We start from the raw sequence: 27,820 nt of genomic DNA on the forward strand, positions 1-27,820 counted from the left end.
GGGGGGTAATGGGGGGATGAGGACACATATGTAATACCTTAATCAATAAAGAAAGTTTTTTAAAAAAGAAAGAAAACCTTGGCAGCTTTATCCTGGACCTATAGATGCTTGCTCTAAGGCAAACTAGCTTCTTTGTAAGAAATCCAAACACACTAAGGTGTCATGCTGTTAGAAAGCCCAAGCTAGCCAGGAAGAAAAGTGTAAAAGAGAAAGAAAATCTCTTTTCCCTCTACCCATCCAAAGTTCATTGACTGGGACTCTGTCAATTTGACTACCAAAAGACAGATTAACAAGAGAATCCTATCTAATAAAGAGGGAATATGCTAATTGACCATCACTCCATCACAAAGATGGCTGCACCCACAGCTGAGGCCAAGTTCCCATAAGGAGCCTTAACGAGCAATCAGCAGGGACCTGAGGCTACACCCTCCCTCGCCCCCGTGAGGCTTGACAGGGGACCTCAGGCCACATCCCCCACCTGGCAGGGCTTGACAGGGGACCTCAAGGTGCGCTTCCCATCCTGGTGCTGGGCTAGGGGACCTCAGGCTGCTCACCCTGCCCCAGCGCCAGGCCGGGGGACCTCAGGACATGTCCCCCACCCCGGCACCAAGTCAGGGGACCTCAGACCGCACCCCCACCCAGCGGGTCTTAACAGGGGACCTCAGGCTGTGCCCCAAACCCCAGCACTGGGCCAGGGGACCTGAGGCTGCGCCCCACTGTCTGGCTGGGCTTGACAGGGGACCTCCTGCCATGCCCCCCACCCAGAGGGGCTTGATGGGGGACCTCAAGGTGCACCCCCAGTGCTGGGTTGTGAGAACTCAGGCCACACCCCTCAGCGGGGCTTGATGGGGGACCTCAGGCCGCGCCTCCCGCCTTGGCACCAGGCCGGAGGACCTCAGGCCTCGCCCCCTGGACTGGTGCCAGGCTGGGGGACCTCAGACTGCACCCCTGCCTGGCGGGGCTTGACAGCGGACCTCAGGCCATGCCCCAAACCCCAGCACCGGGCCAGGGGACCTGAGGCTGTGCCCCCCTGCCTGGCTGGGCTTGACAGGGGACCTCAGGCCGTGTCCCCCACCCAGAGGGGCTTGATGGGGGACCTCAAGGTGCGCTTCCCATCCTGGTGCTGGGCTAGGGGACCTCAGGCTGCTCCCCCTGCCCCAGTGCCAGGCTGGGGGAACTCAGGTCGCGCCCCCCACCAGATGGGGCTTGACAGGGGACTTCAGGCTGCGCCCCCAACCCATGCACCAGGCCGGGGGACCTCAGGCTGTGCCCCCCCCCACTGCCTGGCAGGGCTTGACAAGGGTGGGAATGGCCAGGTCTGGATCTAGCCCAATGGGGGCAGGGCCCGCCGGGTCTGGGTCTCACGCGATTTTGAGGTGCATGTGGGTGGGTGGGGACTTGACTCTGGGTCCCATGGTACGCCCCAGACTCTGACAGGAGGAAGGTTTTCATATACATTTTACTAATTTTCTTTCATCTCTGACACTTCTATTATAGAGAAAGGGCAAAGAGCAATATTAAATTATTTCCTCTAATTAATCCCCTTTTAATATACATGAATTTCATGCACCGGGCCACGAGTCTATACTAATAAAAGCATAATATGCTAATTAGACTGAACAACCTTCTGGACGTGATTCCAGACATCCTTCCAGACAAAGCCATGGTGGCAGAGGCCGAGGCAGAGGTGATTAGGGATGATCAGATTGGCAGGGGACCAGTTAGGGGTGATCAGGCAGGCAGGCAGAGAGGTTAGGGGCGATAAGGCAAGCAGGCAGGCAAGCAGTTAGGAGCCAGCAGTTCCAGATTGTGAGAGGAATGTCCAATGCCAGCAGTTGGACATCCCCTGAGGTGTCCTGGATTGGAGAGGGTGCAGGCTGGGCTGAGGGACCCCTCCCCCACCAGTGCACAAATTTTGTGCACCGGGCCTCTAGTAATAAGTAAAAGTGTATTAACACAAGTATTATACACTCCTACCTGTATGTTGTTGGGGTGCTCAGAGATGGGTAACTCAAAGAGCTAGTTAGAACTCGGGCTTATATAGCATCTTAAAAGAACCATAAAATTTTAGAGAAGTGACAAGACAAAGGTAAAGGATTTTAAATTTCTATGGCAGCAAATTGTGGGAAGGAAAATATATGGAGGAATTAAGATAAGGGCTACTTAGTAAAGTTTGTTATGTAGATTCCTTTAGTGCCATCTTTAGGATGATAAGGCTCTCAAGTTGTCTCCAGTGATTTACTTTTGTTTTTTTGGTAGAGAAGGGAGGAGGAACCACTTTACAAATTGATGTCCCACTTTTAGACATATAGTAAGAGTCCAGAAAGAGCTTTTCTTATCTACACAGGGTGGGGCAAAAGTAGATATACAGTTGTGAGTACACAAAAGGCAGTTTATTCTTGTATTATTATGTATTAACTAGAGGCCCGGTGCATGAAATTCGTGCTTGGGGGGGTCCCTCAGCCCGGCCTGCACCCTCTCCAATCCAGGACACCTCGGGGGATGTCTGACTGCCTAAACCGGTAGTCAGATATCCCTCTTGCAATCCGGGACCACTGGCTCTTAATGGCTAGCCTGCCTGCCTGCCTGATCACCCCTAACCACCTCTGCCTGCCAACCTGATGCCCCTAACTGCCTCTGCCTGCCGGCCTGATCACCCCTAACTGCCTCCCCTGCCAGCCTTATCGCCCCCTAACTGCCCCCCCCACCACTCTGATCGCCCCCTAACTGCCCCCCCCTGCTGACCTGACCATCCCCTAACTGCTCCCCCCTGCCGGTCTGATCATCCCTAACCGCCTCTGCCTCGGTCCCTGCCACCATGGCTTTGTCTGGAAGGACGTCTGGAAGATGTCTGGTCTAATTAGCATATTACCCTTTTATTAGTATAGATTATTGTATTATTTTCCATACAAACTATTGTAAACCTGCTTTTGCCTCACCCTATATTTGCTTCATCTCAAATGCCTGTAGCTGAAAATTATCCTTATATCAAAGTGGCATATTTTGGTGTAGCATATTATGCTACCCTTCAGAGGCCACGTGGAGGGAGGGAGAAAGGAAAGGAGGGAGGAGAGAGGTAGGGAGGGAGGAAAGAAGGAAGGGAGGGAGGGAGGCAGAGAGAGAAACCTATTTCTTGCAGGCATTCCAGATGAGCCATCAACTATGTGAGTAAAAAAACCATATTGGGCATCCAGTTCAGATTAGTTGCTGTCTGGTTGCAACCTCATGAGAGACCCCAAGCAGGAACCACCCAGCTGAGCCCATTCAACCACAGAACCACACAAATATATTGTTGTTTTAAGCCACTAACTTTTGGAGTGGTCTGTTACGCAGCAATTGGTAAGTAAAATACAGAGTAATTTTATTTTTTCATTTTCATGGAAGGCTTATCAAATTAATTAGTGTAGGATTTTATAAGACATTTAGGACAAAGTCAATGATATATATCAGGACCTATTTTATTTAATTTGCTGGCTCTTGACAAAGACATATTGTCCTAGAAAGTACATTTCAAGGGGCACTGGGAAGAAAATATCTAGTGAACTAATGCTAGAAAAAAGAAGGAGGGGAAAAAAATCTACTTTCAGGCTACATTTTTGTTGCTCTCATAAATGCTTGCTTTGGACAACTGCATAAGTTATGGTTTTTCTAAGAACAGACTTATTATTTTTATTTATTTATTTTTAAATATTTTTATTGATTTCAGAGAGGGAGAGGGAGAGAGAGCGAGTAACATCAAGGGTGAGAATCATTGATCAGCTGCCTCCTTCATGTCACCTGCTGGGGATCAAGCCCACAGCCTGGGCATGTGACCTAAAATCAAACTGTGACCTCCTGGTTCATAGGTTGATGCTCAACCACTGAGCCACACTGGGGCCAGATTTATTATTTTTTAGAATGTATTGTTCTTTTATGGTTTGATTTCTGACCAATCCAAATTACTCTAATGATTATATTTTTAGTTAAAGTCAGGTTTGTTGAGATATCATTTATATACAGTAAAATTTACACTTTTCAGGTGTACAAGTCTGAGAGTTTTGATAATCATGAAAGGGCATACCCCCTCCAGAATCAAGATATAGGGTATTTCAATAAGCCCCAAGAGTTTCCTTATACTCCTTCATACTCAGTCACCTCCTTTCATCCCCAACCCCTGGTAACCACTGATCTGATTTCTGTTCCTATAGCTTTGTCTTCTTTACATTGTCATATAAGTGGCATCACATAGTCTCTTGTATCTGGCTCCTTTCACTTAACATAATGCCTTTGAGATTCATCCAAAGTAATATTCTGTTCCTGCACCAATTATTTCACTTTTCCGTTATGTTATTCTAAGAGTATGCAAAGCTATGAATAGCTATAAAAGTCATAGGGTCATTGCAGTGTTTCAGAAAGTTTTGTCTGTGGACCACCTACATTGGAATCTCCTTGGGTGCTTGTTGGACTCTCAGTATCTGAGTAATATGTGAACAACAATCCCCATGTGACCTTTATGCATGACCAAAGGCAGAAACCCTCAGGTATTCCAGTGGACAAGAATATCAGAGTTAGATGGTTCTGAGTTTTAATCTAGTATTGCCATTTACTATGGACAATTGCATAAGTTATGATTTTTCTAAGAACATACTTATTATTTTTTATTTATTTATTTTTAAATATTTTTATTGATTTCAGAGAGGAAGGATTCCACCTCTGTATGAACTTGGGCAAATTACTTCAAGTGTCTGCACCTGTTTTTTATTTTGTACTTAGAAATAATTTATTTACCAAATATTTTTGAGCATCTATTATATGACAGGCACAGTTCTAGGAACCAGGGTCACAGCAGTGAATAAGATAAAATCCAATCCTTCGTGGAACAGCACAGGATAAGTGTTTAAGCACATAAATATATGAGAAAATTTCAGATAGTGATACTCTGTAGAAAATGAAACAGTTTTGACATAGAGGGTACCTTAGTTAAGATACAATCTAGGCTGTAAGTTAGGGAAGGCATCCCTCAGTATACTGTGTTTAGCATTGTCACAAAGGTTCTGTCTGGACTAGTGGATCTTAGCAATATCTCAATGTAAGCTGAGTTTTCAGCATCACATAAAATGTACTACCAATCTTGATTCTTATTTGAAACTGCAGATAAATTATGTCAACATTCAACCGCTGGTATGGCATTCTAACCTAGAGGTTCCCATGTAACCATTAGCCGGCATTTTTGGCAGAGTTTATGCTCATGCATTCCAGATTTGAGAACCCTTCATCACTTCTGGGCCACTGGTCACTGCCTTCCTGAGGGACGGAATAAAATCTTTCTCTTGCATCGTTTTATCTCTAAAGCCAGTTCTGGAACATAAAAATATATCTCATCTTTTCACTCTACCTCAAGAATAGATACTGAAAAGAAATACTAATTTATCGGGCAGCATGCCCTATTGGTAATTTTTTTTAACCTCCTTGGTGGCCATGGATCATTTTGAGACTTTTAATGAACACTGTGGATCTTCTCCCCTAAACCCTGCACAGTAGGGTCAGTTCTCCGCCTCATCTTACTGGCCCCACCGGTAGTGTTTGCACAGTAGATCGCTCCCTCCACTCTCCTGGCTCTCCTGAATGGGTCCCGCCTCAGTCCTAGGGAACCTCCGTGAACTCCGTCTTCTACTCCGCCGCTGCGACTAGAATCGTCGGGAGGGTGCAGCCAAGGGCGAGCCCGGAACGCAGTTACCCGACCCTGTGGTCCGCCGGAACGCTGAGGGAGCGGAACGCGCCAGGCTGAAGAACGGAAGAGAGAGGCGGCGGACGTGTTTGGCAGTTGACGCGCTGTTCCGGTTCGCGGTTCAGTTTGTTTCTGGGCAATGTTTCCAAGAGTCACAGCGATCCTACCTCTTCGCCCCGTTTCCCGCCTCCCTTTGTGTCCTGGAGGCCCAGAGGCGTCGGCGGCTGCGACTGTGCTACTCGGCGCTCCGCACGGACCGGTCAGGTACCTTATTTCAGCGCTGTTGGCCCCGCAGGTCTTCCGGCAAAACCCCTGCCCACTCCAGTACGTTCAGTTGTCTTTCTCCCGCTTCCTGAGGTCTGTAACCCGCGGGAATCTTAGGAGCCTTTGCTTTAAATGTGAGGAATCTTATATTTGCTTTAAATTTGAGGAAAGGGAAATCCCAGAAAGATAAAACGACTTGCCCAAGGTCACAGTGTCCGTGGGAAACAGCTACAGTTGCGTTCCTGGTCTGCTGTCCTGTGCGGTTTCTGTGACACAGCGCGCCTCTTCCTTCTTGCCACTTTCCCGCTCATTTTATTCAGGATCCAGAAGCAAAATTTTATTTTTTATTTTTTGCCTCCCAAGACTGTGATAGTCTCATTCCTGGCCATATTAATTCTTTACTTTATTATTGAAAGTGCTTACAGTGTGCCAGCACTAATGTTAAGCCCGAATAAGACAGTCCTGCCAACTCGGAGCTTACAGTTACAGCAAGGAGGAAATCCAAGTACAGTAATAGCTGAGATAGCATAGGTGGCACAGAATGCTCTATTAATGTAATAAATAATTGCTGGGTGAGCGAATAGGGACACCTAACCATTGTAGGAGAATTTCAAAGTATCTTTTCTGGAAAAGAAATCTGAAATAATCTGAAGGCGGACTTAGGTTGGAATTAGCCAGACAAGAAAAGGAAGTTGTGGCATACTTGGTGTTGGTATTTATTCTCCGGGAACACTCGTGATTATGAAAACTTAATTATACTGCATATATTCCATGCAGTACGATTTGGGGGCCACTGTGGGAAGTACAGCACTAAAGCGTGTTGGTAGCAGTGGGGGTGGGAAGAAGCAGCTGGGTGGAGGAGGAAAATTCCATAGGTAGGATTGATAGGATGTGACATGATAAGGGTAGGATAGTCAGAGCAAAGATTTCAGCTGGTTGCCTTGAAGGATTAGGGTACCTTATGTTAACAGAAGAATGGGGAGCTGCTTTGAGAAAGCTTTTAAAATATGTCATAGGTTTTGGAATACAGAAGTATCTATTTATGGTAAGAGGCCCATTCAATACAGAAATGTGAAAAATGGAAGTCAGTCTTAGGGGAGTTCTTGAGTGTGGTTCTGGATGTGTTGCATTTGAAGTGCTGATGAGATGCTCTCAGTGGAGACATACTCAGGTGGGAGGTTAGAGCTAGAGTTTTATTATTTTAGTGTTATGGAGTCACTTCCTAGACAAGATTTTCCTGGTATAAATATACTTTCCATGGTACTATAGCATGGAAACATTGGAGGGAAACATTGAAATACAGGTTATATGTGAGATTCATTCTCCTGATTGCCACTTTTCTGTTACACCTTGAATTTAATTTAACTTTCATGTGAGAAATAATAATTAGAGCATTTTCCTAAGTTGAGTAATATGAGGATGGCAGTTATGCAATAGGTGTTTCATTCTAATTAAGTGCCTGATGTATTAACCTCTGACATTTATTTTTATAAGCCGCTCAAATAGTTCGTTTCAGCATTTTTAGAAATAGCCATTTTATTTTTCATTAAAGGGTCCCTAATCTGGCACTACCATTTGCTAGCTTTGAGAACTTGATATGGTATTTAACCCAGAGTCTGATGTAGGATCTTTGGCATCAATTGCATCAGAATCACCTGGGCTCTTGGTTAAGTGCATGTCCTTGGACCCCATTCCAAATTTACCAACTAAGAATCTCAGGAATCTTAAGTTTTAAATGAGCTCTCTAGGTGATTCATATGACCGTTAAAGGTTAAGAATCATTAACTTAACCTCTTTAAGCAGCAGTTTCTTCTGTAAAGCAGGAATAATAAAATTGTTTGGATTTTAAGGATTAAAATAACGTACATAACCCAGCTACTCAAATGTGGTCCTCTGACGCCACCATCAGCATTGGTTGGGAACTTGTTAGGAAGCAAACTCTCAAATCCTTCCCCAAAGCTACTGAATCAAAATTCTTTGCTGGGACCAAAGAATCTGTGTTTTAACAAGTCTTCTAGGGCAGCGGTTGGCAAACTGCGGCTCGCGAGCCACATGCGGCTCTTTGGCCCCTTGAGTGTGTCTCTTCCACAAAATACCACGGCCTGGGCGAGTCTATTTTGAAGAAGTGGCGTTAGAAGAAGTTTAAGTTTAAAAAATTTGGCTCTGAAAAGAAATTTCTATCGTTGTACTGTTGATATTTGGCTCTGTTGACTAATGAGTTTGCCGACCACTGTTCTAGGGTAATTCCTATACATTTTAAAATTTGAGAAACAGTGCTCTATCCTGTTTGCTTCAAGATAGGGACAATAAATTCTTAGTTACTAATATATCATCAGTGCCTACTATAGTGCTCAGTTCAAAGTAGATATTTGCCAATTTAATGAATGACTTTTTATATACTATACCCTCTTACTGAAACTAACACAGTCATTAGTTTTTAAAGTTCTTTCATATCAAATATCAAAATATTCTTTTTTTCTGTTCCATTTTAGCTTAGCTTACAAATAGTGATTGGTTAAATGGCACATAGCTTAATGAGAAAGTTAACCAGCTTAGATAACACCCAGATTTTTTTTTAATAGAAAGTAACCTTTTTTAGATAGAAATTTCTTTATTTTAATGTTGTTTAATTATGACTTTTTAAAGAGGCATTATTATATCATATTAAGAGCAAGGCCTTGGCAGTCAGTCAGATTTGAGTTTAAGAATAATAAATTGAAATTTATTAACCATATCAGTGTTTCACAACCTTTTTTTAAATGTCTTGGAGCACATAGAAAGTGATATTTTTACCAAACTCTGAGGTGAATGAAAGGAGGCACCAGCAGTCCCAGGCCTAGGTGATCAATATCTCAGCACATCTGTAACCCATTTGCAGCACACCAGCATGTCTTACCAGGGGTCCTCAAACTTTTTAAACAGGGGGCCAGTTCACTGTCCCTCAGACCATTGGAGGGCTGGACTATAGTTTAAAAAAAAACTATGAACAAATTCCTATGCGCACTGCGGGCCCGGAATGAGTCGGCTGCTAAGCAGGACAGGTAGCGGCACCTGGTGGGCCGGATAAATGTCCTCGGCGGGCCGCATGTGGCCCGCAGGCCGTAGTTTGAGGATGCCTGTACCTTAGTGAGCTCTGAGCTTCATGACCTTGGGTAAGTTACTTCGCTTCTCTGATTTCCAGTTTGCTTATCTGCAACATGGGGATAAAGCCTAATGGAGTTAATGTGGGTATGAAAAAATTTACCAAAAATATGTTGTGTAAGACTAGGCATATAGTATATGTTTAATAAATGTTAAATTTGCTGTCATTATGGTTGTTAACAATAATAAAAAACACTAGATCAATTATGGTGGTCATTTTGCAATATATACAAATACTAGTGACCCGGTGCATGAAATTCATACACATTAAAAGGGAATTAATTAGAGGAAATATTTTAATATTTCTGTTTGCCCTTTCTCTATAATAGAAGTGTCAGAGATGAAAGAAACTTAGTAAAATGTTTATGAAAATCTTCCTCCTGTCAGAGTCTGGGGTGTGCCACAGGAACCAGAGTCAAGTCCCCGCCCACCCAGATGCACCTCGAAATCGCGCGAGACCCAGTCCCAGCTGGCCCCACCCCCATTGGGTTAGACCCAGACCCGGCCAGCCCCACCCCCATCAAGGTGGGCACGGCCTCAGGTCGCCTGGCCTGGCGCCGAGGCAGGGGGTGCGGCCTGAGGTCCTCTGGCCTGGGTCGGGGTGGGGAGTGCACCATGAAGGTCCCCCGTCAAGCCCTGTGGGCGGGGGGTGTGGCCTGAGGTCCCCCATCAAGCCCTGCATGGCGGGGGGCACGGCCTCAGGTCCCCTGGACTGGCACCGGGGCGGGGGGGGGGCGCGGCCCAGTGCCAGCCTCGTTAAAACTCCTTACGGGAACTCGGCCTCCGCTATGGGCGCAGCCATCTTGTGTTACAGAATCCCTGCCTCCGCTGTGGGGGCAGCCATCTTTATTACAGCGTGATGGTCAATTTGCATATTCCATCTTTATTATATAGGATTGAATCATTATGTTGTACACCTGAAACTAATATGATGTTATATGTCAATTATACCTCAATAAAAAAATAAAAAGGAAAAGGGAAGGGCTTGAATTGAAAAATTTAAAAACACATGGAAACAGTTTTTTGAGTCTTTGCTTGATTATTTTGCATTGTATTTTTCTTTTCTTTTTTCCTTTAATCTTTCCAGGACAAAAAATTATATCCAAAGATATTTTGGCACTAACAATGTAATCTATAGCAAAGAAGATGGGCGGTCCATTCCAACCCATGAGATTTCCAAGCAGACAGAGAGCCAAGACAGTGTAAAGGAGAATTCGAAAAAAGACTTGTTAAATATCATTAAGGACATGAAAGTTGAAATAAGCACAGTAAATGTACAAACCACAAAGCCACCCAATAGAAGACCACTTAAAAGTTTGGAGGCTACAACTGGCAGACTTCAAAAAGCTACAAAAGATGCCCCAAAGAAGAGGTAAATGATTTATAGTTTGAATGTTGTTTGAAAGTAATTTTTGAAACTCCAGTACATTTTTTCTTCTAGAAATCTTTAGTCCATCTTCAAATTAGAGTGCTTCCTATCCCCTAAATACCTCTTCCTCTATACTTTTGTTTGGGACTGATATATATATTCTCTTTTTGCCTGTCAACATGTGTCTCCTTCTACACTCAGCAATGACTCTTGGCTCTGCGAAGCTTTCCCAACCCTCCTGTCTCTGATCCCATTTCTCCTTTCTGAGTCTCTATATATTGAGAATCATCTGAATACTAGTCTGTTAAAACTTTGATCTCTCTATTTTTTTTCCTATTGTCACTAACATTTTTTTTAAATAACTTTTTTACTTAATTTTCCACTTGTTTGATTTATCTGCCCTGTTGGGCAGATACCTCTTTAGAGCAGGATCTATGTGCCTCATTGTTTTTCTTCCAGGATTTAGAACAGCATCTAAAAGGAATAGATAATGCTTATTGATCTACTATTACCAGTGTTTCAAGGAACAAAATGGATTCATAGATTTGCATTTATGTAAAATACTTTTTTATCCATGACATAGAGACATGCAGACTGTTTTAGAAAAACTGCAAACTAAATATCTGCACACAGATCATCCTAAGTGCATTTAGAAGCTGGGTGTGTGAAATCTGCCTTTTGTAAAGTGAAGCTTTTTAAAATAAAACAATCATTATTATATATAATTATATACAATTTACATAATGTAATCACTTCAGTAATCTGTTTTATGTATGTGGATTTTGTCCCTTGTTCTTTTGATGAATTTTCCGAAGTCTAGACAGACTTGCAGCAAACTTGTGGACTCTTAGAGACTTTTGACAGTGCAGGTGGTGGGGAGTGGATGGGTTAGTGGAAAGTGGTCAACGATAATTCTGATCCAGACTTGAATTATAGCTCTTCACATCCAGGCAGAATTTTTACATTTAAAAACTAAAAAAATTAAATTAGAGTAGATGGGAGCAGTGAATTAATGGAGGCCAAATATCAGTTTATAAACAGAGACTCTAATAATTACTTGAGAAATGCTGTTATTATTCTATATTTAAATAAGAAGGGAATATCTGTATACAATCTAGACCAGGGGTGGGCAAACTTTTTGACTCGAGGGCCACAATGGGTTATTAAACTGGACCGGAGGGCCGGAACAAAAGCATGGATGGAGTGTTTGTGTGAACTAATATAAATTCAAAGTAAAGGAGCGGAGGGGAGAGCAAGAGAACCCTCCACTCTTTCGGCTCCGCAAGCTGGATAGAACAGCCGAACGGGCCAGATCCGGCCCACAGGCCGTAGTTGGCCCACGGCTGATCTAGACAGAGGAAAGGAGAGGTAGTCTGAGAATTTCACACATTTTCTTACATATGTCTCTATTAACTGCCATATAATTGTGTCTTTAAGTTGTTATTTAACAAATCATTTACATCCTGATTTGAAAGTAGCTTCTTGTCTTGAAGGGCTTGTTTATATGAAATTTCCATTTTAAAAATTCCACCTAGCATGGAATTTTAGTATGTTTTTTATAACTTTTATATGACTTCTTTTGACTAGTAATTTTCAGTGCTCTGAGCTTATGTGGTGTCTTCAAAATATTGTAATTACTTAATGCTTGTCAAGAGTATTATATTTCACTAATTATAAGTGCAGTGATATTTTAGCATTTGCGGTATAGTTTAAATGGCAGTATTTTATTGTAGTGATAATGTCTTACATGAATGACATTAATTTACATAATAAGGTATGTGACTTTAAGATCTCCATCACTGATTTCTCTTAGCAGAATAAACAGGTAAGGTAGATTACTATTTCCCAGAATGCTTTAATTTTTCATTATTTTCAGAACTTTTATGTAATCTCTTATTTTCTACATTATATCAAAAATATCTCTGGAAAGCATAATTGCATGGTAGAGAGTAAGCTAATTCAGTGAGTGACCATAATAGATACTGAAGGAATACACGAGGCCAAAAGTGGTAGGCATTATAAATTTATTAGGTCATTTGGAGAACTGAGCCCCCAGTGGTGCTAGCATCCAGGAATGGAGAGTCAGAGATTTTAAAGGACTCTAGGTGGGCTTTTTCTGGGTGGAGAATTCTCTGGGTTGGTCCTGGGAAGGTCTGGAGGGGAAAGATAATGTTCTTAGCCAGTGGAATGAGGTCTAAGTGAAAGGGAATGTCTGTTGTGAAGTGGTCTAAAGGTCAGTTCCCAGGGGCAGGGATGTCGATTCAATGATTTGATCAGACCTAACAGGTCCCTCCTCCTCCTCCTCTTAGAAACAAAATAAATATATATATGTATATAAAATAGATAATGCACGTACAAATCTATAATAATAAAAGCATAATATGCTAATTAGACCGGACATCCTTCCAGAGGACCTTCTGGACAAAGTTAGGGCTGCAAGGGAAGCCTGGATCCTGGGTGCCTGCCAGCGGCTGGAGGGAAGCCGGTGCTGGCAGCCGGGGAAAGAAGGCCTACTCTTGCATGAATTTCATACATCAAGCCTCTAGTCTCTATATATATATATAAAAGCCTAAGTGACCTTTATGACCAGAATGACCGGTCAACCAGTCGCTATGATGCACACTGACCATCAGGGGGGCAGACGCTCAATGCAGGAGCTGCCCCCTGGTGGTCAGTGCACTCCCACAGCCAACCTCCCATGGCCCCTCCTCCCAGCCGGCCAGCCCCCATCAGCCCCTGGTGCTAAACCATTCATAGAGACCTTCTGGGTTGGGGTTTCGTAGGTAGCAGAGCAGCTCCCTCGCTGCAATCTATTGAAAGTCAGCACTCGACACAAGGGTTTGTTTTGCTCCCGTCTTCTGCCTTCCCCAGGGACCGCCCACCCACCACGGTGGTGGCACGGCGACGGCAAGGGAAGGAGGGGGGCGCGCAGTGGTGGGGCACTGATGGCAGTGTCTGTGTCCAGCATTCATTCCTTCTGCACCCAGCCCGGCGACCATTGCCTCCTCTCCCGACCCCGCCAGGGCCTTTGGGTCCTGGGCTGGGACAGGGAACCGGGGTGGGTGGTGGCGGACACAGCCCCTTTTCCAGGGGGGCTGAGGGCCAGCTCCCTCCTTGGGGCCGGCGGCCAACCTCCCACAGTCCCTCCCCACAGCTGGCCAACTTCCTGCGGTCCCTCCCCGCTCCCCCCCCCCATGATTTCGTGCACTGGGCCTCTAGTATATATATAAATATTCATCTAGAGTGAGTTATTTATTAGCTCCCAGACCTGTTTATGACCCATTGTGCTTTTTTATAGTTATACAATTTAATTAACTATTATAGAAATGGTTAAAATGAGTTGAATGCTATGCAAAGATTCAGTAAAGGTAATTTTTGAAATTGCTTTCCAATTAGATATGAATGAGAGAAGCATAAAAATTTAGAAAAATTCTACACTCAGATTGCTTTGTAAGCATTTTTAACTTCTTGCTCAATGTTTCTACTTAAAGAAATCAAAATTGGGAATAGTGGAGAATAATGTGTGGTGTAGATATAAATATCTTGGAATTGCTATCAGTGGTCCTATCTTCAAAGAAGCTTTGTCTTACACCAAAAGATTGGTGAATGAGGTACATTTGTTTTGAATTTTTAAAAACCTGTTTTTTAATTATTTCTACTGTTCCCTCCCCACTTTTTCTTAAGGGATTCCATATGCACAGAATTGTGTTAATCATCATCTTTAGTTCGTGATGCACTATCATCGCTTCATGCATGGCCTGTTTTTATTTATTTATTTTTATGTTAATCCTCACCTGAGGATATTTTTCCATTGATTTTTAGAGAGAGTGGAAAGAAGGAGGAGGCGGGAAGGAGAAGAGAGAAACATTGATGTGAGAGAGACACATCGATTGGTTGCCTCCCGCTCGGGCAACCTAGGTACGTGCCCTTGACCAGAACCTGGGACCCTTTCCACTGAGCCAAACTGGCTAGGGCCATGGCCTGCTTTTAAAAGTTTCTTTATTTGTATCATATATTAAACCACCATTGTCATAGTTACTATGTATAACAATTACCGAAGAATTTAGTGGCATAAAAAACATTTTTTATGCTTATAGATTCTGTGGGTCAGCATTTTGAACAAAGCAAAGGGTAAATCTCTGTTCCATGATGTCTAGGGCCTCAGTTGGAAGATTTGGAAGTCCAGGGGCTGGAATCATCTGAAATTAGCTCACTCATAGGTCTGGCAGTTGATGCTAGCTGTCAGCTGAGACCTTGACTGGGATTGTTAGCGGAAACACCTACATGTGGCCTCTCTATGTGGCTTAGACTTTATTACTGCATGGCAACTGGCTTCCCATGGCGTGTCCCAAGAGACAGGGAGACAGGAGAAATTTATATTGTTTTTATGACCTAGCCTTAGAATCAGATTGGGTAACTCAGTTGGTTAGAGCATCATCCCAATACACCACGGTTGTGGGCTTGATCGCTGGTCAGGGTACATATAAAAATCAACCAATGAATGCATAAATAAATGGAATAATAAATTGATTTTTCTCTGTCTCCCCTCTTGCTCTCTCTCTAAAACAAATAAAAATTAAAAATAAAAAGATTGGATACCACCACTCTCATTTCCTGTGCTGCATTGATTTTTTAAGAGTACTTGCTTTTTATCACAATTGCCAGAAAACCATCTTCACACATATAGTATATCATCTAAAGCAGTGGTTCTCAACCTTTCTAATGCCGCGACCCTTTAATACAGTTCCTCATGTTGTGGTGACCCCCAAACATAAAATTATTTTCGTTGCTACTTCGTAACTGTAATTTTGCTACTGTTATGAATCGTAATGTAAATATCTGTTTTCCGATGGTCTTGGGCGACCCTGCTAGTGGTTCTCAACCTGTGGGTCGTGACCCACAGGTTGAGAACCACTGCTGTAGAGCCTAAGACCATCGGAAAACACAGATATTTACATTACGATTCATTAACAGTAGCAAAATTACAGTTACGAAGTAGCAACGAAAGTAATTTTATGTTTGGGGGTCACCACAACAAAAGGAACTGTATTAAAGGGTCGCGGCATTAGAAAGGTTGTGAACCACTGATCTAAAGGAATGCAGTAGTGTAATGTTAAGAGAGTGTACTACCTTGAGTTAGTATTCACAAGGTCAATGACAGACACTGTATTTCCCTGTTGTGCTCCAGGATGCCTTAGGGCACAGTTTGGGAACTAAGGTCCTCTTCTACATGAGTTCCTGAGAGGCTGTGGACCACACCCTTAAGTTTCTTAGAAGTCCTGTTGCTTGTTTGAAAGGCTCTTTGAGGTACTAATTTAAATCTTTCTAAGATCTGGAGAAACCAAGATGGCGGCATAGGTAAACACCTAAACTGCTGCCTCGCACAACAATTTCAAAACTACAACTAAAAGACAGAACGGACACCATCCAGAACCACAGGAAAGCTGGCTGAGTGAAAATTCTACAACTAGAAGGAAACAGAAAAGCTCACAGAGAATTGGAGGTACGGCAAAGGGGCTTTGTGCGCGCAGAGAGGAAGGGCGGCTGAGAGCCTGGCTGATTTTCTCTGGCGGAAGGGGGAAGGAAGCCTCCGACCGCACTGAACCCCAGTTCTGACTGCACTGAACCCCAGTTCCGGGCGAACCCCTGGGGACCCACGCTCTTACGGGGGGAGTCTGGACTCTCGGGCGGAGACTCGAGCTGGGGAAGGCGGAGGACTGAAAGCACACATGCGCGCAAGGGCCAGGCTGACAGGAAGCCAAGACTGAGACTCCACCCCATCCAAGCTGAGCACAGAGGCTATTGCAATTTGGCAAGTCTAATCCTATAAGGCTGTCTCCAGCACCGAACTTCTCCCAGCATAGACACAGCTGATCCTTACAGCCAACTGGCCCGGAGGTCAATTCTTCCCAGTGATACCAACAACAATAAAGACTTAATTACAACAAGGCTGTACACACAGTCCACAAAGGGGTGCACCAAGAGTGTCCACCTCAGGTTAACTGGGGAAGCAGACCCACTGGGCCATATTGGAAACCTAGCACAAATACCTACCTTACCAACTCAGGGAATCAGTGAAAATGCGGGGTCAAAGAATCAGATCACAAACGAAAGAAATGGAGGAAAACAAACGACTGGATATAGAATTCAAAACCACGGTTATAAGACTTTTTAAGAATATCCTAGAAAAGGCCGATAAATATAACGAGACCCTCGAAGATATGAAAAAGGACCAACTAGAAATTAAACATACACTGACTGAAATAAAAAATATTATACAGAGACCCAAAAACAGAATAGAGGAACACAAGAATCAAGTCAAAGAATTGAAATACAAAGAAGCAAAAAACACTCAACCGAAAAAGCAAAAAGCAAAAAAAAAAAAAATCCAAAAAGTTGAAGATAATGTAAGAAGACTCTGGGACAACTTCAAGCGTACCAACATCAGAATTATGGGGGTGCCAGAAGAAGAGAGAGAGCAAGATACTGAAAACCTATTTGAAGAAATAATGACCGAAAACTTCCCCCACCTGGTGAAAGAAATAGACTTAGAAGTCCAGGAAGCCCACAGAACCCCAAACAAAAGGAATCCAAAGAGGACCACACCAAGACACATCATAATTAAAATGCCAAGAGCAAAAGACAAAGAGAGAATATTAAAAGCAGCAAGAGAAAAACAGTTAATTACCTACAAGGGAGCACCCATACGACTGTCAGCTGACTTCTCAACAGAAACTATGCAGGCCAGACGGGAGTGGCAAGAAATTTTCAATGTGATGACTAGCAAGAACCTACAACCAAGATTACTCTACCCAACAAAGCTATCATTCAGAATTGAAGGGCAGATAAAGAGCTTCACAGATAAGAAAAAGCTGAAGGAGTTCATCACCACCAAACCAGTATTATATGAAATGCTGAAAGGTATTAAAGAAGAGGAAGAAGAAAAAAGTAAAGAGAAAAATTATGAACAACAAATACATATCTATCAACAAGCGAACCTAAAAATCAAGTGAATTAAAAACCTGAGGAACAGAATAATCTGGTGAATATAATAGAATCAGGGGCATAGAAAGGGAGTGGACTGATAATTCTCAGGGGGAAAGGGGTATGGGAGGTTCATGAAGAGAATGGACAAAAATCATACACCTATGGATGAGGACAGTGGGGGGGAGGTAAGGGCAGAAGGTGGGGTGGGAACTGGGTGGAGGGGAGCTATGGGGGGAAAAAGGAGAAATAATTGTAATAATCTGAATAAAGATTTATTTAAAAAAAATAAAATAAATCTTTCTAAGATCTTAACAAAGGGTTTATAGCCATGGCCATCTTTACACCTGTCTTCTTGACACTGCCCTGGATTTGATCTCTGTTCAGAAGCCATTTCTAAATTTTAGCATTGTTCTGTCTGGAGGGACTTAGAATGAGAAACATCTCCCAATTATATAGCTGAGAAATGGTTTGCCTTTCAGGCACAGCGGATATAATTTCTTAGGTCTTGAGTTTGGAGTGTACAGTTATCCCTCAAATCCCATATGTGTTTTCTGTAGATAAATATTCCCAGAAGTGGAATTGCCAGGTCAAAACATTTATATATTTTTTAGGTTTATCATATATCTCACCAAATTGCCTGTAAAAAGTTATGACAATTTATGTGTCCACTAAATAGTATTGTTCACTTCCTCAGGGTTCCTTTTCTGAAATTGTCACACAGTTCATTTTAAAGAAGTTCAGAAGCACAGAAGGGTATAAAGTGAAAAAGTATGTATTCATGAAATAGTGTGAATTATAGGATAGAATAGATTGTTAAAAGATATTTTTAAAAGTTCTCATCACTGCCCAGCTGGTGTGGCTCTGTTGCGCATAGCTCCATGCACCAAGAGGTCGAAGGTTTGATTCCCTGTCAGGGCACATGCCCAGGTTTTGGGCTCAATTCCCAGTAGAAGAGGTATGCACAAGGCAGCCTATCAATGTTTCTCTCTCATTGATGTTTCTATTTATCCCTCTCTCTTCATCTCTATCTAAAAATTCAATAAAAACAGTTAAGTTTATATAAAACTGATACCTAATATTTAAGAATTCTTGATTTTGTCAGAAACTGAATGATACTTTTGTATGTCTTTATTGATTTTAGAGAGAGGAAGGGAGAGGGGGAGAGAGAGAGCAAGACATCGATGTGAGAGAGAAACGTTGATCAGTTGCCTCCCATACATGACCAGGGACCAAACCTCAACCTGGGCATGTGCCCTGACTGGGAATTAAACCAGCAACCTTTTGACAGATGAGCCACACCGGCTAGGACTGAATGATTCTTTTTTTGAACAACAAAAAACAAAAAACATTTTCTCTGAAAAAATCATTTTACTTTCCACTAAACTAGTGGCATGATAAATAATGCCTCTTTTTTTTTTTCATTTGTTTTTCATTTCCTTTTTCAGAAGTGAGTTACTGAGTCCTGAGTTGGTGGCTGCTGCATCTGCTGTTGCAGATTCTCTTCCTTTTGACAAGCAGACAACCAAGTCAGAGCTGCTCAGGCAGCTCCAGCAGCATGAGGAAGACTCGAGGGCACAGAAAAATGGAGAAAGACCTAAAATTAGGTTAGTGAATCAAATAGCATGTTAAATAGTAATACTGGTATCTCAAAATAGGCTATTTTCATATAATTGATGAGTAATATACATAATATATTCATTTATATGTAATATATGCCTCATAAATGGAATAGTTGTTTTAAAAAACAACTGATGTCTTAAGTAAAATTAGTTTTTAAAAGAATAATTGTGATTAAACTTTTATTTTCAGAAGTTACACAATTTCTTGTCCCTTAAAAAGAAATGATAAATTCAGTGATGTTACTAAAAATAAAGAATAAGACAGTTTCTCTGAGAAGATTAATTTTTTCCCATTAAATAATTTTCTGGTGTTATGCACAATATGATCATCTTCAGGCCCGTTCTCTTTTTCCCTCTTATTAAGTTTAGCTGACATCTTTCTACTTCTCTCATCTCTTATTACTTTATACCAAGTTATACCACTTGCTGATGAAATGTAGTCAGGAGTAGCACTGCTTTGTTTTGGAGAGCAATCTAAATCAGTAGTTCTCAATGAGCATGTTGTAAGATTTCTCTCAGGAAGTTAAAAAAAATACAGATGACTGGACTGTCAGATCACTCATTTATTTGTATTTGAACAAATACAAGGCAATAAATATGGCTACATTTTAACTGTAATTTAGTTGTTTTAATCTATGTGATAAGTATAGAGATACTGATTGTATATCAAATGCTCTAGATGCTTGATAATTTTACATGAGTGACACTTTTATTCTTTTTATTTTTAAAATATATTTTTATTGATTTCAGAGAGGAAGGGAGAGGGAGAGGGAGATAGAAACATCAATGATGAGAATCATTGATCAGCTGCCTCCTGCACGCCACACACTAGGGATCGAGCCTGCAACCCAGGCATGTGCCCTGACTGGGAATCAAACTGTGACCTCCTGGTTCATAGGTTGACGCTCAACCACTGAGCCAAGGCAGCCAGGCAATAAGTGACACTTTTAATTTATATTTTAAATGAACACATCTGAAGAGTATCATCTTTTTTTTATTCTTTTTTTTTTATTGTCTACATTATTACAGATGTCCCCATTTCCTCCCACTTTGACATCTTTAAAACACAGAAGGAAACAAATCTTAGTGGTCTGTGGATTGTGAATGTTAATATGTAACAATCTTTTATTTAAATGTAAATTATGTTGTATTACTGCATAGGAGTGAAATAAAAATTAAATGCTATGAGTCATGTTTTCTATTATTCAAGAGATCAAATTTGTAATACACTTGATTTTTCTTATTTCAGTTTCAGTAACATAATATCAGATATGAAAGTTGTCAAATCTGCCACAGCTAGAGCTAGTACAAGACCAGTTCATCAGATTCAATTTGATGAAGGATCTGACAGTTATGTTGGCCAGGAGAAGACCATGGATCTTAGCAAAAGGTATTGAAACTTTGCAGTCTATCTGGTTTTGTTTGTTTCTCTGTAGTTTTACTTTATTGCTGTGCATATTATTGCTAATAGGTATGTGAACATTATGAATGTATTTATGTCTGTCTCCTTACACTCCATGTACCATTTCCTAGAGAGGGAAAGTTAAAAAGAAAACCACTTTTTTTTTTTTATTCATTGATTGATTTTATAGAGAGAGAAACATTGATTTGTTGTTTCATTTGTTTACGCATTCATTGGTTGATTCTTCTATGTGCCCCAATTGAGGGATTGCACCCGCAATCTTGGCTACCCAGCCAGGGCAAGGGAAAAATCTTCTGAGTTTAACATACCTAAACTTTTCTTTACCATAAATTGAAATGGGCCCTGCCTTACACCTGGGGAATAGAGGTCTCCTGATTTAGAATAAGTAGAGCTGACTATATTCTGAACAAATGAACATTTTGAGAGAAACATTATTTTTCATTCTGATATATGTCTAATAATGTATGTTCATATACCCCTTTTATCTCTATATAATAATCTTTTTTCATACCTTAGAGAATTAACTCACCATCAAAGAAAGGATGATCCTATAATACCTTAAAATGGTAGATTACTTGTGGTAATTTGAATTTAGCAATTTGCAGTTCTTAGAGATGCTAAGCCTTGCCTTACATATTTTGTTACAGCAAGCTGTGTTTACATAAAGTTTCTGTTTTCTTTCTCTCACAAGCCCATAAAGTGATAGTTGGGGAGGGGTGTAACCAGATATTTAGCATGGTCTTACAAAAACTAACTCAACTTTATAGCAGATGGGCTCACAAATGGAATGTTTTTGATGTATATTTTATGGATTTTAAGTACAATCTCTGCAACTTGAGTTAGTTCCTTTCAAGTGTTACTAGTAAATTACTAATTTGTACAGGAAGATTGGAAAAGATGGTCAGCAGTTAACAAAAGAAGTTCAAGAGGTTACAGTGACTTTGGAAGATTATTTGAATTACTAATTTAAAGTGATTTTACAGCTATGATATATTATTGAATAAAGTAGGATGTGTATTAGAGTTTCACTTAAGATTCCTCAAGAATATTTAAATTGAATCTTCTTTGAATCAGTCTTTGAGATAATTCCATAACTACATCAGAATGCTATACCATAGTTTGATTTTTAATGATATTAGCTACCATTAAAAATTAGAAGCAGCAAGAGAGAAGCTAAAAAAATTGGAAAGGGATTTATGTGCATATAATGACTGTGTTAAAAAAAAAAGAACTCTAGAAAAGGAGAAGCAATGGTGGGATACCAAGGTGTTCACCCTGCTCTGACTTGGGACAGTCCAGGCTGTTCTGATTTTTTTCTGTTAGAAACAGAGAGGTGTGAGTCACAGAGCACTGGCTTTAGAGTCACACTAGCCCGCCTCAGAATCTTGGCACTGTGCCACTGACTAATTCTGTGACTGGGGAAATCGGTCTGTTTCCCCATTTATAAAATGCTGAAAATGAAGCCTGGCTTAATGTCTTTCTTGAATAGTAGGAAAGAAATATGTATAAACCATATTTAGTAGTTGCACAGCAAATTGTCTCTTTCCTTTCCTTCTTCTTTAGTACATTGTGCTTTTAAAATTCCATACTTTGCTGAATCATTCCCTCTTTACTGTGAGTTACTTTAATCCATCATCCTGTTCACCTGACTTGAGGTTGAGGGACTGCTGGGTAGGGAGAAGAATGCAAGACACTGAGGATAGTTCTGGAGCACAGATGCCTTTGTTTACAAATACTTGGGAACTTGCTAGAGGAAAATATGTGATGTGAAATCACCTTGTCTAATTTCAATATGGCCTTTACATTTTTCAGTTGAATTTAGTAGAAAAAAGTAATTTGATCCAGAAAATAATTCAAAATTATTTTAAAAATTAACCCTACCTTTTAAAAAAAATAAGTTTTTATTGGTTTGAGAGAGAGAGGGAGAGGGAGAGAGATAAAAACATTGATGAAAGAGACACATATATTAGCTGCCTCAATCCCTTACTGGGGATTGAGCCCACAAGGGAGGCATGTGCTTGACCGGGAATTGAACCTGTGACCTCTCAGTGCTTGGATCTATGCTCAACCACTGAGCTATACCAACCAGGCTAACCCTATCTTTGTAAACTGGTTTTAATCTGCCAGTAAATGTACTTAAACATGAATGTGAATTGAGTGATACAGCAGCTGATTAAAATATACAAGGAAAAGTTACCTGACATTAATTTCAATAGTTATGTCAAGAAAGTTCATTATTATTTTAAAATTACAGAACAATTGCTTAGTTTTTGTTTTATTTATTTATTTACTTTAATTTATTTCAGAGAGAGGAAGGGAGAGGGAGGGAGAGATAGAAACATCAGTGATGAGAGAGAATCATTGATCGACTGTCTTCTTCATGCTCCCTATTGGGGATTGAGCCCGCAACCCAGGCATATTCCCTGGCTGGTAATCAAACCATGACCTCCCGACCGGGCCAGAACCATTGCTTTGTAAGTGGGAATGTTTTGATTTATCTGTGCAATCATTTATAATTATAATCTCTAATTAAACATATAGCCTGGTCAGTGTGGCTCAGTGGTTGAGCATCAATCCATGCGCCAAGAGGTCATGGTTCAATTCCCAATCAGGGCACATGCCCAGGTTGCGGACTCAATCCTCAGTAGGAGGCATGCAGGAAGCAGCCAATCTGTTTCTCTCTCATTGATGTTTCTATCTCTTTCTCTTCTCCCTCTCCCTTCCTCTCTCTCTAAAAATCAATTTAAAAAACACATATACATATTTTTAAAAAATGCGCTATTTTCTGCCTTTAAGACATATGCTGACTTTAGCAACATTTTTGTGGAGGGGCGGGGGGCCTCTTTGGGTTCATTTTCTTTGGGACTCTTCGCTTCCTACACTTGTACTAGGTGTACCGGATAATAATAGCAGATTTTGTAATCAAAGAAAACATGATAATTTCAAGAGAAACATCAAAAGTGCTTCTTTATTCAAAGTAATGTCCATTGCTAGCTACACATTTCCCCATTTTTCAGGTAATTTGTGGATAACGTCCCAATAGAAATTTTCTTGTTTTGAGGCAAACCATTCAGAGACCCAATTTTCCACTTCTTCGTATGTTTTGAAGTGCTTCTCAGAAAGTGTGTGTGCCATCGGTTGGAACAAGTGGTAATCTGAAGGAGCAAGGTCTGGTGAATACGGAGGGTGGGTTAATACTAGTACATCCCAGGCAAGATCTTTTAACGTGTCTTTAACTGATTTTGAAGTATGTGATGGTACATTATCATGAAGCAAAATTACTTTGACGTGTCTTCTGGCTCATTCTGGTCATTTCACGATCAAAGTGTGGTTCACGTGGGTTATTTGTTGTCGGTAGCGATCAGTATTCACAGTTTCACCTGGTTTTAGAAGCTCATAATACACCACACCTTCCTGATCCCACCAAACGCAGAGCATTATCTTCTTTCCAAAGCGATTTGGCCTTGCAGTCAATATTGACGGTTGACCTGGATCAACCCATGACTTTGTGCGTTTGGGATTCTCAAAAAAAAATCCACTTTTCATCGCCAGTCACAATTCAATGCAAAAAAGTCTTGTGCCATTGAAGTAACATTTTACTGACGACTTTTTGGTTTTCCATTTGTCTTTCGTTCAGTTGATGTGGCACCCATTTTCCTTCCTTTAAAATCTTTCCCATTGCTTGTAAACTATTGGAAATTGTTTGCTGACCAACGTTTAGTCTTCCTGCAAGCTGTTTTTGAGTTGACATGCATCTTCATCCAATAAATGCTTGTAATTGTTGGTCTTCAAACTTTTCCGGTTGACCTGGATGTCTTTGTCTTCCACATCGAAATCATCACTTTTAAAGCATTTAAACCAGCATTCACAAGTATCTTGAGATGGAGCATGTTCACCATAAGCTTCCCAAAGTATACAATAACTTTCAGCAGCACTTTTCTTCAAAATAAAGTAATGAATTAAAACTTCCCGCAAATTGCTTTATTTGGCACGAAATTCGACATTTTTAAGCATAAAAGTATCTATGATGTTAACACCTTCAGCAAATTTGACATATGAAGTTTTGAAGCTTGCTGTCAATACAACAGAATTTCATATCAAATCGAATGTATAACTCATCTATTGAAAAAAATCCACATTATTAACCGGTACACCTAGTATGTCTATTTCCTTTGCCAGGATAGGGAAGTTTTCGGTTGTTATTTCTTCAAATAGGTTTTCAATCCTTTGCTGTTTCTCTTCTTGTTGTACATCTGTGATGCAAATGTTGTTATGCTTGATGTTGTCCCAGAGGTCCTTTAAACTATTCTCTTTTTTTTTTCCTTTATACTTTTTGTTGTTCTGATTGGGTGTTTTCTGCTACCTTATCTCCAAACCACTGATAATGATCCTCTGCTTCATGTAATCTGCTGTTGATTCCATCTAATGTATTCTTCATTTCCATTTTTGTATTCTTCATTTCTGACAAGTTCTTTTTTATGACTTCTATCTTTTTGCTTAAGTTCTCACTGAGTTCATCTACTCTTCCCATAAGTTCATTGAGCATCCTTATAACCAGTGTTTTGAACTCTGCATCTGGTAGATTGCTTGCCTCCATTTTGTTTAGTTCTTTGTCTGGAGATTTGCTCTGTTCTTTCATTTGGGACATGTTTCTTTGCCTCCTCATTTTGGCTGCCTCCCTGTTTGTTTCTATGTATTAGGTGGATCTGATCCATCTCCCAGTCTTGGCAGGGTAGCCTTACGTGATAGGTGTCCTATGGGGCGCAGTGGCACAGTCTTCCTGATCACCTGAGCCAGGTGCTCCAGAAATGTTCCTTGTGTGGGTTGTGTTTACCTTCTTGTTGTGGTTAAGTCTTGATTGCATTTGGCACATCAGTGAGTGGGTGGGATTGACCTTCAGACTGACTGGTTGTAGGATTGACAATGAATACAACAGACGAGCTATTGTTTGGGGGCTGACCCCACAGAGTGGGATTTGCTGTAGCAGGGCTCTGGTGCCTGGTTTGTCATTTGTGGAACTAATTGGGTGGTGCCCTGGTGTGGTCTGAAGCTGGCCTCTTGGTGTGTTGGTTCTGGGCCTCTTGGGGGTGGGGGGGTATCAGTACAGGCCTAAGTCAGCTGCTACCTGTGCCCAACCCTGAAGCCACTTGGTAGTAGGACCTACAAAGTGAGTGCTTGGTAACTGCCTCTGCTGAGTTTGGAGGTGCCTGAGAGAGGCTAGGCTGCAAACCAATGCCAGAAGCCAGCTGCCACTAGTGCTGGGCTGGGGACTACTTAGCAAGAGGTACAGGGCACACTGAGGCTGGCCACTTCTTGTTTAGGGTTGTTTGGAACCTTTCAGAGATTTTAGGGAAGTCTACATTGAGGGCTGAGGCCAGCCACTTGTGAATAACAGCCACTGAAAGGTTCTGCCATGTGCACAAGTTATGTGGGGTGGGTTCTCAGGGAATTACCAGGGTGAACAAGTTTGATGCAGACTCAGATAGGGCACTAGCAGGCTGGATAGGGGGAGGGCTCAGCAAAAGGACAATGGCACCTGCCAGCACTTTTAGTACTGGAGACAACTGCTCCTCCAACCTACACCCTGAAGCCAGATAATTCAGTTCTTCCCTGTTTGTCCCTGGTGCTTTGAGCTACTACCCCAATGCTGAAGTTCAAAGTCAATGAGTCCCTTAGTGAATAAGCCCTTTAAGAGGAAAGCCTGGAACTCCAGCAGACCTCCCTCTCACCCAGACAGTATCCAAGCTAATTTTCACAGCCAGATGTTGTGGGGACTACTATTCCTGCCACTGATGGTCTTGGCTGGGTGTCCGGTATTGGGCTGGGACTCCTCACCCTCAGGGAGGACCTCTACATCAGACCTGTCCCTCCCGATTCATAACCAACACATGTGAGTTTGGAACCAGTCCTTTCAAATCTCTGCTCCTACCAGTATCATGGAGGCTACTCCTTTTTATTCTTAGTGATGGGAGTTCTGTTTTGTTAGTCTTCTGATGTTTCTTAGTTGTACATTTTTTTCTTAGTTGTAATTTTAATATTGTCTCTGGAGGAAGTGAACACAGAGTTAACCTACTTTGACCAGAAGTTCTAGATTCATTTATAACAACTTCTAATTTTGCATATTTTGGTAGTTTCCCACAACATTGAGTTTTCTAAAACATTAATATGAAATGAAGCAAATAAAAATTATGGCAAATTAGGTTAATCTTTTCAATTAGGCATTTTGGAAATTAGGCTTTTAACTGTTCTGTTGTATTATGCTGTAAAAATTCAAGTTCATTGTTCCTATTTTTAGTTACCAGTCTTAAAGATATGGCAGTTTAGTTAAAATGTCCGGTGTCATCAGTGGAATTATTTTTATATCTACATTGAATACTTTATATAAAATTTTTCTCTCATAAATATTGACAGTGTATAAAAGTACTCATTGAGTAAATTATGTTTTCTTCTTTAATTTTAGGAAAAGTATATTTAAGGGAAAGAGACTTAATATTTTTGATGTTAAGGCAGCTACTGAAGAGGCACCTGAAACAGGTTTGTTAAGAAAAGAACAACACTATTTCTCATGTATAGAAAAATTCCATCTTTTAAATTCCTAAATGTATGATTGCATAATATCAGGTATTTAAATATTCCATCCTGTCATTGGCATGGATCCTGCTTATGAATGCACTTGTTAACATTGCTAGCCTTGGTCATATTTTTCTCTTGAAATGTTTCATTCTGTGAGGCAATGGGAGGTAAGGACTGACTACCAGCCACATGAATCCAGAGCTATAGATTGGCTACTAATTTGGAGTAGAACATAATGATCTCCCACCATTTACAATGTACCTTTGTACTATTGCAGAAAGATACACTGGTTTCTGCCGTAAGGCATTTCACTGTCTAGAAGAGGAGATAGCATTGATAGACCTAACTTACTGATTTAGTGATTGCGTAGGAGATGGGATGAGGAGCATTCAAGGAATATATTTAGCAGACTTGTTGTGTTTTTTTTCTTAGTACACAGTCTGTTCCCTATTTTTTTCTCCTTTCTTCTTTGGGCAAAAAGTCAAATCCTTCAAATTTGCCATTTTAAGTCTAATTAAAGAGAAATAAGAGTATCTTCTTGCTTGGCATTAAGTTTGATTTACTGATAAAATAAATGAAGAAATTCAATACAAATGATCTCCAGCTTACAAGTGACTTCCAATTCTAAAGATTGTAAACTTGTTGGACCTTGGTAGACATAATTTTATATTTAATATTTAAGTTCCTAGGCCCCCCTCCAGTAACTCATTTAAACTTTCTACCATTTACTGATTTTC

The 27,820-nt window shown here is 41.1% G+C and overlaps 1 protein-coding gene across 3 annotated transcripts in view; it reads left to right on the forward strand.

The window, feature by feature from the left end:
* Nucleotides 1–5,739: 5,739 nt before the first annotated feature.
* The window catches only part of MRPS31 (mitochondrial ribosomal protein S31), a 38,146-nt gene continuing 16,065 nt past the window's right edge, over nt 5,740–27,820 (forward strand). The window contains exons 1-5 of one of the 3 annotated variants that reach the window (XM_080659340.1): nt 5,740–5,971; nt 10,200–10,484; nt 18,914–19,072; nt 20,337–20,477; nt 26,971–27,044. In XM_080659340.1, the coding sequence (XP_080515466.1) occupies nt 5,847–5,971; nt 10,200–10,484; nt 18,914–19,072; nt 20,337–20,477; nt 26,971–27,044 (784 nt within the window). In that variant the 5' untranslated portion in view covers nt 5,740–5,846. Of the gene's footprint in view, nt 6,065–10,199; nt 10,485–18,913; nt 19,073–20,336; nt 20,478–26,970; nt 27,045–27,820 lie in introns of all 3 variants that reach the window. The other 2 variants (XM_080659338.1, XM_080659339.1) reach the window with 2 other exon arrangements.

This window comes from Plecotus auritus, assembly GCF_963455305.1.
Source record: "Plecotus auritus genome assembly, chromosome: 3".
Taxonomy (NCBI): domain Eukaryota; kingdom Metazoa; phylum Chordata; class Mammalia; order Chiroptera; family Vespertilionidae; genus Plecotus; species Plecotus auritus.